The following is a 15,257-nucleotide window of genomic DNA, read 5'->3' as shown; positions in this document are numbered from 1 at the left end:
TAGCTTTTAAGCCTGGACTGTTAAACCTAATAAAAAGTGATTCCACTTAATTTCTTTAGCTATACCATACACAGTACTTTAATATTTATTGTATTTTGCTTTGAGATACTTCTATGGATTTGTATATTACAAAATGGGAAATGACTGCCTTGGAAGGAATGTTGCAGAAAGGGAGCTGGGGATCATAGTGGACCACAAGCGAAATCTGAGTTAACTGTGTAACACTGTTGCAAAAAAAGCGAACATCATTCTGGGATGTATTACCAGGAGTGTTGTACGCAAGACACGAGAAGTAATTCTTCTGCTCTACTCCGCACTGATTAGGCCTCAACTGGAGTATTGTGTCCAGTTCTGGGCGCCACATTTCAGGAAAGATATGGATAAATTGGAGAAAGTCCAGAGATGAACAACAAAAATGATTAAAGGTCTAGAAAACATGGCCTATAAAAAAATCAGGTTTGTTTAGTCTGGAAAAGAGAAAACTGAGAGGGGACATGATAACAATTTTCAAGTACATAAAAGGTTGTTACAAGGAGGAGGAAGAAAATTTGTTCTTCTTAATCTCTGAGGATAGGACAAGAAGCAATGGGCTTAAATTGAAGCAGTGGATGTTTAGGTTGGACATTAGGAAAAACTTCCTAACTGTCAGGGTGGTTAAGCACTGGAATAATTTGCCTAGGGAGGTTGTGGAATCTCCATCACTGTAGATTTTTAAGAGCAGGTTAGACAAACACCTGTCTGGAATGGTCTAGATAATACTTAGTCCTGCCATGAGTGCAGGAGACTGGACTAGATGACCTCTCAAGGTCCCTTCCAGTCCTATGATGCTATGAAAAAAGAATTTACTTAGTAAAAGCCTCTCTGTATGGGTTAAATATCCTGCATTAGTGATTGATTTAAATCCTGAAGCCTTGACACAGGCAAGACTCTTAATGAAGTGATGGAAACTTTGCCTGAGTAATAACTGCAGGATCAAATCTTTGGTATATTCTGTCACTGAATACACTAACTCCATACAATATTTAAGGAATAAAACAAACACCAGACATGAAATCTGGTCCCACTGAAGTAAATGAGAGTTTTGCCTTTGACTGCATCCCAGGTCAGCTAGTGAAGGCAATAAATGGCCTTCTTAGTCAATACAATAATATTAGTTTAAAAGATTAATAAATTCCAAAAATAATGTTCAGAAGCTTGTCTATTTTTAATGGATAAGTTTGTGTTTATGGATTTAAAGCTATATAAAAATTTACACCTCACTTTTGAAATTTGAAAAGAAATTTTAAATGCTTTTCTGTTTCAGGAACCTTAATACATATATTTTACAAGCTAAGTAAAAGAGAATCAATCATTTTTATTGAACATTCAATAATGAGTGCAGACAACATTAACAATACAGTTATTTGAGTTAAAAAGATTAAGTTTATTTTGTAACATAATTTCATTAAGAATTTCTAATGATACATGAATTGTGAATTAAGCTTTAACCTTTCCCCATGCCTGGACGTATATTTCTTGTAAATTTCCTTTCAGCAAATTAGCTTACTTTTTATTTAATTCTAAAAGTCAAACTCCATTTCAGAATCACGACAACATTTTCTATGAAATTTTAAAAGTATCTTTCAGAATGTTTATTCTTCTAAAATCATGCAATGTTTGCAGCTTTAACCCTGCAATGTGACCTAATATCATGGACTTTTGCATCCTTACAAAACACCACTGAAGTAAACGGGACACTACCGGTGAAAGGATCTGTGTTTGTGGTTCAGTTGGGCTGTTCATAGATGTAAAATTACTCACATGTATAACTGTTAGCAGGATCAGGGCCTGAGTTATACCAGTACAATCCCACTGGCTTCAACTGAGTAGCACCAGCGGAAAGGGAGGGGAAAAATTAACCCATAAAATTATAGAACACTATCAACTTAAAAATAACACACTGTATGAAAATTTGTTACCTATTATTGTTACAAACAACAACTAGTTTACTATAAATGGAAGATCTTAGAGGAAGAGTTTCCCCCTTCCCATTTCTTTAATTTGTGCATTTTAAAACACTTTGTAGATTGTTAGTTTTGCTCCTTCACCTTACATACTCAATTATTTTTCCCCTTTTATTTGTGTGACATTCACACAATAAAAACAGAGCAAAACTACTTTTTTTAAAACCACAAAAACTGGCTGAGAGATTTAAAGGGAGGTGTAGTAGAAAATTTCACTAATATTTTTTTAATTGGCTAGATTTTAAGTTGAGAGTGTCCCTTTAAAAACACAAAATGTGAGATAGTAATTTTCAGGATAGTATTATATCCAACATGTGTAGCATCATTCTATCTTCCTCCTCTGTAAGATTCCATTACAGTGGGGCTCCATACATCAAGTTGTTGATATCTTTAAAAAAAAAAAGTAATAAAAATGAATTATTTCCAGCTCTGTATTCTGGCAGACGTTCTTCATTAAAAACATATCATATATCACAAGTTGGAATAAATGGCTTAAGACTAGTTCAATCCAAGATCACTAAAAGCATGATCACATTCATTAGCAGCTGCTTTTCTTGTCTTCTGTTAACATTTATATCTCAGAAATGTGTATCATGTGGGTTTTCTTAAAGCAACATAGCTGTTGCACTGTGACCAAGACTAATAGAAGCCTTGACATCTTCATATTTGCAAACTGGTCCTATGTAGACACACAGGGACTTATGCATGCATGCATAGGGAAGGAATGAGCCATTTTGTACAAGTGTGTTAAAATATATATTTGCATCATTCATTGAAATGTGACGTTTATAGTATTTGATACAAATAAACCAAAAGTACTAAGTATTTAATCATCGCTTGCTTTTTGCTTAGCTTAGATTGAACTGATTTTTACAGAATTCAGCAATCACTGGTTCTCCCTTTTCTGGCACACATGGAGTATACTTAGGGTGTTTATAAACAAACCCAAATCACAAAGTACATGCATGCAGTTGTAATACTCACTTAGCAGTGTTTATATTATTGTTGACTCTTGTATGAATTCTGGATCCCTCTCATAGGCTCTTCCTTTATTATCTCCATCAACGTAGAAAACTTCTGCGGCCATTCAAAAGGTAACCTTGGCATTGTGGAACCTAGTGACAAGACCACGGATTGTACTTCTTCATCAGCTGTTGTTCTGTGCATGGGTTCCTGACTGTTCCACTTCTAGCTGTATTGATAATAGCAGTTCTCTCTGACAATCTGATGCCATATTCAATGTTTGTTTCTTCTGATCTGTGCTTTCATTTTACTAAAGTGTGATTGTAAACATTTCCTCACTGTGAAACAGGGTGCATTATACACAAAGTGGGTGAGAAATACCATTAAATAGGTAAAAGGAAAAAAAAAACACTCTCTCACCTCTCTATTTGTTGAAAATGTAAATGAGTGCCTCAACACCTACCAGGTACCGCAACAAGTAATAGGTGCTCTTGCATAGGTTTTCCATTTATGTACCAGAAACAAAATGCAAAAGGTATTTGCTTCAGTAGGAAGACATCATGAAATGTTTGCAAGTGAAATTATAAATACTCTCTCTTTGGTTTTAAACAGCTATTCCCACAAACACACATTACTTTTGCCTTCAATTAGTGTTTGTTTCCTAGAATTTACAGTCAGAGCATTTAGATTTTTATTCACACATCTGTACAATTATGAAAATAATAATAGAATGTTAGTGTCAAAAAAAATAATTTTGAAGTGACTTTATATGATAACAAAATGGTAGCAATAAGGTACAAAATAGTAAATTCATCAAAGTAAACAAAATCTACAGTAGTGTAACAATATTACCATATGTGAGGTTAATGCTTATAGCAGTGCAAACTATTTCCAGCAAGCAAATATTTTCCTATTTTGAGACATTTATTTTCTACCAGATAGGGTACTGTTATTAAGAAAAGTGATAGTCCCAACAACTTAAATCTGAAAGATATATTTAATTGATTAATCCATATTTTTCTTAAACATACATGTAATTATATTTACAAGAACTACCTTTCATTAAGATCTAAGGCCTGGTCTACACTAGGAGGTTATGTTGAATTTAGCAGCGTTAACTCAAATTAACCCTGCGCCCGTCCACACAACGAAGCTATTTATTTCGACACAGAGGTCTCTTTAAATCGATTTCTGTACTCCTCCCCAACGAGGGGAGTAGCGCTAAATTTGACATGGCCATGTCGAATTAGGCTAGGTGTGGATAGAATTCAATGCTAATAGCTCCGGGAGCTATCCCACAGTGCACCACTTTGTTGACACTCTGGACAGCAGTCCAAGCTCGGATGCTCTGACCAGCCACCAGCCACACAGGAAAAGCCCCGGGAAAATTTGAATTCCTTTTCCTGTCTGGCCAGTTTGAATTTCATTTCCTGTTTGGACATTGTGGCAAGCTCAGCAGCACTGACAACGATGCAGAGCTCTCCAGCAGAGATGGCCAAGCAATCGCAGAATAGAAAGAGGGCCCCAGCATGGACTGATCGGGAAGTCTTGGATCTGATCGCTGTGTGGGGCGATGAGTCCGTGCTTTCGGAGTTGTGATTGAAAAAACGGAATGCGAAGATCTACGAGAAGATCTCAAAAGCCATGACGGAGAGAGGATACAGCCGAGATGCAACGCAGTGCCGCGTGAAAATCAAGGAGCTGAGACAAGGGTACCAGAAGACCAAAGAGTCAAACGGACGCTCCGGATCCCAGCCCCAGACGTGCCGTTTCTATGAGGCACTGCATTCCATTCTAGGTGCGGTCGCCACCACTACCCCACCACTGTCCGTGGACTCTGACGATGGGGTATTGTCGACAGCCGCTTCCTCGGAGATGTTCGCGGACGGGGAAGATGAGGAAGGAGATGAGGACGAGGCAGTCGACAGCGCTTTCAACGCTGATTTCCCCGACAGCCAGGATCTCTTCATCACTCTCACGGAGATCCCCTACCAACTCTCCCAAGGCGGTAACCCGGACCGTGAATCAGGGGAAACATCAGTAGGTAAGTGTTTTAAACATTTATTTTGAACAGAATAGGAATGGTATCTTAACAATGTTTTTTTCATGATTAGTTTGCCCTAGGCGCTTTAGTTTTTAGTCCTTGCCAGTGCAGCTACTGGAAAATTCTGTCAATATGTATGGGGATAGAGCAGAAATCCTCCTGGGACATCTCCACAAAGCTCTCCTGGAGGTATTGTGAAAGCCTTTGCATCAGGTTCCTGGGGAGAGCGGCCTTATTGCGTCCTTTATGGTAGGAAACTTTTCCGCTCCAGGCTAGCAGCAAGTACTCCGGGATCATTGCCTCGCAAAGCATGGCGGCATACGGCCCTGGTGTTCGCTGGCATTCATGCAGCATGCGGTCTTTTTCTGTCTCCGAAATCCTCATCAGAGTGATATCACTCATGGTGACCTGCTTTGAATTAGGGGAATGTTAGTATTGGGACTGATTGCCTGTTCCTTTACATAATTGTAACCGGCGGTTTACAGCCACATGGTGGAGGCGGGACAGGGGCAGCATGCAGGGATCTTTCCCGGGGACAGCCGCGAGGGGGGTGGGACAGGGGCAGAGTTCATGTTGGCCGGATTGCCGGCAGCAGGAACTGGCCAACGCTAGGGGCATTGCTTTGAACGTGAAAGGAGGGCACTGCTATAAATTAAGCTTTCAGCAGCCAAAAGTCTACGGCTTACCATGTCCACTTGCTAGCCGAATTCCGTTGTCCGGCCCCGCTTGTGTGATCTGTACAGCAAGACCCCAGGCACTCAATGGGAAGGCCGAAAATTCGACCTTGTACTGAGTGTGCATGTGATAGGTACTGTGCGTGGTCTTGTTCACAGAGAAAGACTATATTCACTGTTCGTAAAACTGTATCTTTGTGAGGAATTCACTCCCTTTTTCCCATCCCACAGCTGCGAGTGTCTCCTGAGCTACCCCGGCATCCCACTCCCAGAGGCTGGCGCAGATCAGGCGACGAAAGAAAAGGACACGGGACGAGATGTTCTCGGAACTTATGGGCTGCTCCCGAGCCGAGGCGGCACAGCAGACCCAGTGGAGGGAGAACATGTCGCAATACCAGCGATCACACAGCGAACGGGAGGACCGGTGGCGGCAGGAAGACCAGCAGGCGACTCAAACGCTGCTTGGACTAATGAGGGAGCAAACGGACACGCTCTGGCGCCTTGTAGATGTTCTGCAGGACCAGAGGCAGGAGGACAGAGCCCCGCTGCATTCTATCTCTAACCGCCCTCCCCCACCACAAAGTCCCATACCCCCCTCACCCAAAGTCCCAAGAAGGAGGGGTAGCAGGGGCCGTGAAAACAGTCACTCCACCCCTGCAGACTGCTCAAGTAGCAGAAGGCTCTCATTCCCAAAGATTTGATAAGTCCTTTCCTTCACTCCAAAAGCACCTCACCCAAGCCCCCGTCCCAGTTTCATCCCCTAACTGTGTAGTTGTTAATAAAAAATACGTTTCTGTTAATTACTGTTTCCGTCATGTTCTCTTAGAGAAGAGTGTGTTTGAACGGGGGGAAGGGGGTTGGTAATTGCAGAGGACAGTCACCTTTACAGGGTACAGACACGGAGGCAGGTTCAGCAGAAGGTCACACACACATTGCAGTCACTAGGCACCCTGGTCAGCCTGGGAGGTGGTTTTCATGTTCTGTTTAGGGGGGCTATGTGAGTTTGTGGCAGGGGAGGGCGGTTACAGATCTTATGCAGCAGTCCTTAGCCTGGATGACAGAGTCACGCAGCAGGGGATCTGTAACCGCCCTCCCCCGCCACAAAATGACATAGCTCCCCCGAACAGAGTCCCGAAAAGAAGGGGTGGCAGGCTCCGTTGAAACGACCAGTCCACCACTGCGGACCGCTCTAGGAGCAGGAGCCTGTCATTCCTCGAGTTTAGAAGCGTCCTTTCCATCACTACACCCGCTCCCCACCACAGTCTGCGTCCCAGTTTCAACACTTTACCATGAAATCCTTAATAAAGAAAACGATGTTAATAAAAAAAAGTTTCATATATTTTATTTTTAAAAGTGTGTTGGGGGGGGGGAAGGTAACTGGAGAGGATAGTCAACATTAACTGGGTAGAGAAAGGGGGGCAGGTTCAGCTTCTGTTTAAACAAACGTAATAGTCACAGGTTACCCTGCTCACTCTGGAACCTAGCTTTCAAAGCTTCCCGGATGCACAGCGCGTCCGGCTGGGCTCTTCTAATCGCCCGGCTGTCTGGCTGGGCGTAATCAGCAGCCAGGCGATTTGTCTCAACCTCCCACCCCGCCATAAACGTCTCCCCCTTGCTCTCACAGAGATTGTGGAGCACACAGCAAGTTGCAATAACAATGGGGATATTGGTTTCGCTGAGATCAGAGCGAGTCAGTAAGCTTCTCCATCTCCCCTTGAGACATCCAAAAGCACACTCCACCACCATTCTGCACTTGCTCAGATGGTAGTTGAAGAGTTCTTTTTCAGTGTCCAGGGCGCCTGTATAGGGCTTCATGAGCCAGGGCATTGGCGGGTAGGCTGGGTCCCCGAGGATGACTATAGGCATCTCCACATCCCCCACAATTATTTTCTGGTCCGAGAAGTAAATACCTTCCTGCAGCCGTCTAAACAGACCAGAGTTCCTGAAAACGCGAGCGGCACGAACCTTGCCCAGCCATCCGACGTTGATGTTGGTAAAACGTCCCCTATGGTCCACCAGTGCGTGCAGCACCATTGAAAAGTAGCCCTTTCTGTTAATGTACTGGCTGGCCTGCTGGTCCGGTCCCAGGATAGGTATGTGAGTTCTATCTATAACCCCACCGCAGTTTGGGAATCCCATCGCAGTGAAGCCATCTATGATCACCTGCACGTTTCCCAGGGTCACTACCTTTGAGAGCAGTAGCTCAACGATTGCGTTGGCTATTTGCATCACAGCAACCCCCACGGTAGATTTGCCCACTCCAAATTGGTTCGCGACTGACCGGTAGCTGTCTGGCATTGCAAGCTTCCAGAGGGCTATGGCCACTCGCTTCTGGACAGTCAGGGCTACTCACATCCGGGTGTCCTTGCGCTTCAGGGCAGGAGACAGCAACTCACAAAGTTCCAGGAAAGTTCCCTTACGCATCTGAAAGTTTCGCAGCCACTGTGATTCATCCCAGACCTGCAGCACTAGGCGGTCCCACCAGTCCGTGCTTGTTTCCCGGGCCCAGAATCGCCGTTCCACAGCATCAACATGACCCATTGCCACAATGATGTGCACGGCGCGGGGTCCCATGCTTTGCGAGAGGTCTGTGCCCCTCTCAGACTTAATGTCCTCACCGCGTTGCCATAGCCTCCTCGCCAGATTTCTCAGCATCTCCCTCTGAAAAAGGTGGATGATAAGGTGCGAGGTGTTGACAACGGCCATAACTGCAGCAATGATCGCAGAGGGCTCCATGCTCGTGGTGCTGTGGCATCTGCGCTGTCAATCACCAGAAAAGTGCGCAAACTGATTGCCCGCCGGCGCTTTCACGGAGGGAGGGCGGGAGTGACGGCTGAATGACGACAGTTACCCAAAACCACCCTCGACACATTTTTTGCCCCAGCAGGCATTGGGGGCTCGACCCAGAATTCCTATGGGCAGCGGGGACTGGGGGAACAGTGGGATAGCTGCCCACAGTGCACCGCTTCCAGTGTTGACGCTTGCCCCGTTAGTGTGGACTCACAAAGTCGAATTACTGTCCTTAGTGTGGATACACACATTCGACTTTGTAATATCGGTTCCACAAATTCGCTTTAAGTAAAATCGAACTACTCTCGTAGTGTAGACATACCCTAAGGCTGTGTCTACACTGTCACTTTTAGCGCTAAAACTTTTGTCATTCAGGGGTGTGAAAAAACACACGCCTGAGAGACAAAAGTTTTAGCACTGAAAAGCGGCAGTATAGACAGTGCTTTTCGCTGGGAGCCGCGCTCCCAGCAATAAAACTACCACCCCTCTTTTGGGGTGGGTTTTTAAAAAATTTGCCGGGAGAGCTCTCCCCAGCAATAAAGCGTGTCTACACTGCCCATGTCACAGCGCTGCTGCGGCAACGCTGTAACATGGGCAGTGTAGACATACCTTAAGAAAAATTAGAAACACAAACTATCATATTCTTCCTTAGAACAAAGAAAGCTACAAATTCTCCTTTAAAGGAAGTTTACATTACCACTACAATCAAAATCACATTGCAAGGAAACTCCTTAAAATGCTAGTAGATTATTATTTAATTTTAAGTGTCACTTGCTGGATTCATACATCTGCCATTAATCATTAAATAAAAGCTTGGTGTTATAATTCAATACATGTTACTGCAGAAATGTTTATTATGGCATTTCAAAAGCCATCAATTGAAAAAGGAGGGGCAGAAAAAACTACTATTCCAGAGTATCGGGTATCAGACTGTACATGATGTATATTTCATTTTGGAAAGTTTATTGCAGCTGATATAAAGGGAGTCCAGCTCCATATTACATATAGTGAAAAACAACATCCAGTACTTCTAGAAGAATGACAAACACATCCAGAAACACACTACTTGACATAAGCCAATAACAAATCTTACCAAATACAGATTCAGTAACCATGCACTAGGAGTGAAAACTAGAAGACACAAAGTACACTATAAAACCAGAGAGAAATAACTGTACAACCACTTCAACAGAGGAGAGATCGAAGCAGAAATGCACTTTCCAGTCCAAAGCCCAACATATGATATAGTATGCATGAAAATATTTCCTCAAATTATCAATAAGATTTTCCATTAAAAATCAAGGATGAAAAATTGTGCATAAATCTGTGAGAAAGAAAAGGGCCAACAGAGACAGCATCATGCTCTATAGCAACCTGCCACCAAATCAGAAACAATGACAAATGGACATGAGATAAAATCTTAAACATACTGTGAAGCCCTACCCTGGGCAGATATTCAATACAATGTAGCTGCCTCTGACAGAGGCCAGACTTCTGTTCTTTTTGCACCTTGACAACATTGGTGTAACTTGTCATATCAACTATTATAGAATTGAACAACAATTAATTTATGGAAAGACATCATTGTCACCAACAGAGGAAAAAAATTCACACTACAATCAAACATTTTTCACCACGTATTTTCTAAAATGAAATCAAGTTATAATTCTGATATATGTTGTGCTACAAAAAGCAATTAATAAAATGAAAAATTAACACATGATTATGATTTAATGAAACATATTAGTTCTATAATTGATTAATTCATTTAATGAATGGAAGGTGGAGCTTTTACTGCTATTGTGCCACTACAATTACTGTTATAAAAGATGCAAGAGGTGTTTTAAAATGCACAACTGCTTCCACATTAAAACAGACCCCTGAGGTTAGACACATTTGCAAGTCAAATACAATTCAAAAACTCTGTTCTTTCCTTAATCTGAGCATTTTATTTAATGTTGTATTACTGAATAAGTTATAATTTCTTTATACAAGTGTAGTTTCTTGTGATCCATTTACCATGCAATAAGTGAAATAGGTGAAATTTCATTTTAAAACGTCCACATTTATAAAATTACATTTTAATGTATTGTACTTTTACCAAATTCCTCATGTACCAAAGCTTTTGAAAATATATGAATGGTGAAAAAATGTTTAGATAAATAATAAAATTCTCACACTTAAGTGCACTTTGTAGGATAAAAAATAAATAGCATGTTTATTTAAGGTCCTTTCATTTACTGTACACAAGTTCTTACTATCCTCTTTAACTATTTTGTAGTTTTAAAATAAGAAAAGAATTCCTGAGTAAATATTTCTATATATATAACTTTTTAGTAATGATATAGTTCTGACTTCAAATATTTAAATTTCAGTTCCCATCAAACCTATATGCTGAAAAAAAATCACCAAACTTTTACTCTCAGTATATAAATATTAAGCTATGACTAAATGAAATTTGAATTAATCTTCAACACATTGGAAGAAGGTAAGCTTTGTAGCCTGCAGACTTGTGCAGAAAGATCCAAATATGTACATAATATATAAACAAAAAAGAAAACCTATGCTTTTAAAATGAGCTAATCCTCTGAAAATCTGGAAAGAACTGATGTCCAGCAGTTAACCCTTTGCCTTCCTATTCCAAGTGACAATAAAATACGGTTTAAAATGGGGAGGGGGAAGAGGAGGGAAGTATTATTAAAGCAATGATTGGTTACCTTTAAAACTCTTTGCTTTCTCCTCTGAGGCCTTTTGTTTTCAGTTAGCACCTAAAAAAATATCAAATTGCAGAATAAAGTTTAACTTAAAAAATTAAATCCCCAATTTTATTAGAAAATTGTAATACTGTAAATACCCATAATGCTTTATATGCAGCATTTGAACTGATGGAGACTTTACACTGTAAAGTCACTGCAACCAAAACAAAAAGCTGTGCTATAAAAACGTAGCAGGGAAAGACCCTTTCCCTCCCTGAAAGTCTGCCTTAATTAGGCTCTGCATTCTTCACAGCAAAAACCCACGAGGTGGCCATCTTGCTTCCTTCTGCAGAGGAACCCTCTACAGTGTAACACTTCTTGAGGCTGCTTTTTGGGTATTATTATCATGGTGTTTAAAAGCAGCAGCCCCTGCCTGCCAACGCTGGGGACGTGCTGGGCATGCCTCTCGCAAAAAGAGCTCCAGAAAGGGCCCAGCCAATGGCAAGGCGAGGCCAGCCGCTCCAAACTGATCTTCCCTGCCTAGCCCTTCCTAAACAAAGGGTCTCCTATGTGGGCTTTGCTCTGAGCAGAGGACACAGGGCAGGCACAAGCTGCGACATGGATTCGCGGCGGCGGATCCGGCCCCGCGCGGCGCGCGCTGGAGAGGCTGAGCTCGCTTCCCCAGCGCAGCGCCGCGCCGCGGCCGGGCCGATATCCCTGCAGCAAGCGGTCTGGCCCGGCTCGCGTGTGGGGACAAGGCGACAAGCCTGGGTCGGCGTGAGGGGAGCCGGGCAGCGGCTTGGAACCGCTCTTGCCGCCGGGGCTCAGGCAGCGGGCTCCGTTGAGCGCACCCCTCCCCCCAGGCAAGGTACGGCGCAGTTTGACTTTATAAGGCAAGGCTACATATTAGCGATATTGAAAGGAGGCGGAGGTGATGCGAGGACACAGCCCCAGGCTGGACAGGCCCCCGCTGGATGCAGCAGGCGCGTTGCCCACCACGCTTTGATGGGTGTCAGTCACTGTCTGCTGCTGCCGGGGGCCGCGCGTTCCTTTGCTAACAGCCCGGCCCCGCGTCCTGCGCTGGCTTGTGCCCTTGTGCTCAGCACGCTGCTGAGGTTTTATTTTTCAGGGAGTCTGTAAGGAGCAGCTCTCAGCTCGCTTGGGCCCCAGGCAGGCCCCCTCTCGGCGCACATCAGCTTTTATTCAATACTCCGTCTGCTTCCACTGTGTTTTTAATACATTATCTAATGAACAAAAACCGTCCCTGGGTAGTGTAGGGAACAAACTGGATTAAGGACTCTAGCAAAGTCGTTTCCACGTGTCCCAGCCACAGCGAGGGAGGTTTACAGACATCTCTCATTAGATTTAACATAAATCTATTTTTTTCTTTTTTAAAAAAGGGAATCAGGTATTGCACAAAAACTAGGGCCTAGATCCAAAAACCCCTAATTTCTAGCAAAGACTGGGATTGACCTCAGAGGGCTCTGGAACAGACTGGGTCTCATCAGGCCCAGTTGGACAATTATAATTTACTGTTTACTTAAAACTTCACTAAAGAATTTTCAGTAAATATGTCTCAGCCAGAAAATTGGCTGTACATTTGTGTACTGCCTCTGGAAATAAAGGGAAATTTACATCTGATAGTAGTTGCAGCAGAGAACTGCCCTCATTTTGCATCTGCAGTTGAATAACATACAAATCCAAGTATATCCATGTCTAGCTACTTGATTGTGGGTGCAAATTAGGCAGCTACAGCTGTGAACATGGAGATTTGCACCACAATCCATTTTGAAATGTATCAGTTAAATTAGAGGTATTGTTGCTATTTGTTTATTGCATAATATTAGCTACCTGAACCCTAATTTGTTTGGATAGGACTGGGTGACATAAGGTATTCAAATTTAATATTATGTTAAAATACATGTTGTAAACCATATTAAAAATTATAAAGATGTACATATGCAGTGGTTTAATTCTGTCTAGTACCCTCAGTTACCTAAGATTTTATGGTCCCGCAAAAATGTATTTTCATTTTTTTAGAGCCAAGTGTTCACTTTTTTTAATTCAGGCAATCACATTAATTTGTATTAGTGTAGCAAGAAATAGAACTGATAAGAGTGTAAGGTTAAGCAGAACCATCCTCCATCAGTTAAAAAAAGTTACCCACTATTATTAGAAGTAACATGTAAAATTATTCTGGCGGCGGGGGGAGAGAAATATACTATTTCCCCCTAGTTTGTTAGCTATGTGCATTTGAGAGTTCTTGGTGTACGATTAGTTTTGGGTTTCACTTTCCCCTGTTGTTTGTGTGGGTCTTTAACATAACAACAGGGAAAAAATGTTTAACATAAAAAAAAATTAATTAACAAAAATGGCACAGAGGCTTAGAGGAAGGTTCAATGTTCAAACTATTTTTAAATCATTCTTTGAAAATGATTAGATATCAAGTTCACAGCTTGTATTTAATGAATACCCCCTCATCTTCAACACTCAGTACCACATAGAATACCAAACTAGTGTAAACTATAATTATTTTGCATGTACACTGAATGCCAAATCAAAGCAAGTTACACAACTTTGTCGCTTTGCCACTTGAGCATGATCTGCAACTTTACAGCACTGCTGAATTTTCCCTAGTAGATCCTACAACATTTCCAAACAACACAGACCTACATTGAGACTCAACAGCAACAAAACAAACTACTGAATGAAAGCAAATAACCTGTTTTGGTAGAGGATAGCTGTGAAATAACCCAAAATATCTATATTGCGTGCTGAAATGATACAGCAATTTGTATTAGAATAAAAACAAGACAAAATGTAAAAGGTACATATTCATAATAATTAATAAAGTGTTTCTGTAACATTTATTGTGAGATCTGTTAAATATAAAACCTTTATTGTATTTTTAAAAGCTTAGCATAGTATTTGTTAAATATAAAAAAAATTATATACCTTTTATCCTATATATTTGAGATTCTTTCCTTTGTACTGCCAACTCATAACAAAATGTCATGAATCCATCAAAATGAGGTGTATTACATAAAAACAATTGTGTTACACATACAATCTATGAACTAGAGCCCACAATGCTTTAACCAGATTTTCATGATGTCATGTCTCTGCAAAATCCATTACATTCCTCAAGGTAAAGTATTCCTGAAAGTTTATGTGGATGTTATTTCAAAAAGATGTATGCATGCCCAATATAGTTTTCAAATCTTATATCTCAATTATGTGCAAATTAATTAAAGTAACAGAATAGTAGCTAATATTGGCTCCAAATGTGAAACTGATTCTCTCTAGGTTGATTGTGCATGCATAAGGGCACTAAGGCTTGGTCTACACTACCCCCCCCAATTCGAACTAAGGTACGCAACTTCAGCTACGTGAATAACGTAGCTGAAGTCGAAGTACCTTAGTTCGAACTTACCTTGGTCCACACGCGGCAGGCAGGCTCCCCCGTCGACTCCGCGGTACTCCTCTCGCCGAGCTGGAGTACCGCAGTCGACGGCAAGCACTTCCGGGTTCGACTTATCGCGTCCAGACTAGACGCGATAAGTCGAACCCAGAACTTCGATTTCCAGCCGTCGAACTAGCTGGTAAGTGTAACCAAGGCCTCAGATTTTAGACCTCAGTCATGGACTCTACCAGCTGGGTCTTGTTGTCTCCAAAGGTAAATCCATATATGATCTTAAAAGTCATTATTCCTTTGCGTTAAGCAAGGACAACTAACCCATGCTTTGTATCTTCAAAGACATATCCTGAAGTAATTCCACATGCAGACTTTCACGGATTTCAGTGTGCATTTTGTGCATGGTACAATGTAATTCTAGCACTTTGTCTAGTTGAAACTAGAAGGGAGAATCCTTCTTTTGAGGGGAAACATCTGGCATAAAATGTAGTTTAAGGATGAGAATAGCTATCCCCCTGCTCTCCAGTGCAAGAAAATACTCACATTCCACCTACATGAGGGACAGACCTATGACTCCTTGCAACCTACTGAAACTAGCCTGATTCCCTTCTTTAAAAAAATATATTATTTTACTTTCTACACTCTGGACAGAGTCCTAAGGCATTTCTCAAT

At 41.7% G+C, this 15,257-nt stretch overlaps 1 protein-coding gene across 2 annotated transcripts in view; it reads right to left on the bottom strand.

The window, feature by feature from the left end:
- Positions 1-15,257, bottom strand: part of TET1 (tet methylcytosine dioxygenase 1) — a 152,509-nt gene that overhangs the window by 116,563 nt on the left and 20,689 nt on the right. The window contains exons 1-2 of one of the 2 annotated variants that reach the window (XM_034777769.1): positions 11,329-11,453; positions 11,192-11,242 (exon numbers count right to left, since the gene is read on the bottom strand). Coding sequence is in view for 1 of the 2 variants with exons in the window: in XM_034777768.1 (XP_034633659.1) it covers positions 11,192-11,242 (51 nt within the window). In the remaining variant the exon portion in view is untranslated. Of the gene's footprint in view, positions 1-11,191; positions 11,243-11,328; positions 11,454-15,257 lie in introns of those variants that run through there. The other variant, XM_034777768.1, reaches the window with a different exon arrangement.

This window comes from Trachemys scripta, chromosome 7, assembly GCF_013100865.1.
Source record: "Trachemys scripta elegans isolate TJP31775 chromosome 7, CAS_Tse_1.0, whole genome shotgun sequence".
Taxonomy (NCBI): Eukaryota; Metazoa; Chordata; order Testudines; family Emydidae; genus Trachemys; species Trachemys scripta.
The sequence above is the reverse complement of the archived record's forward strand: the minus strand, read 5'-3'. Positions and strand labels throughout refer to the sequence as shown.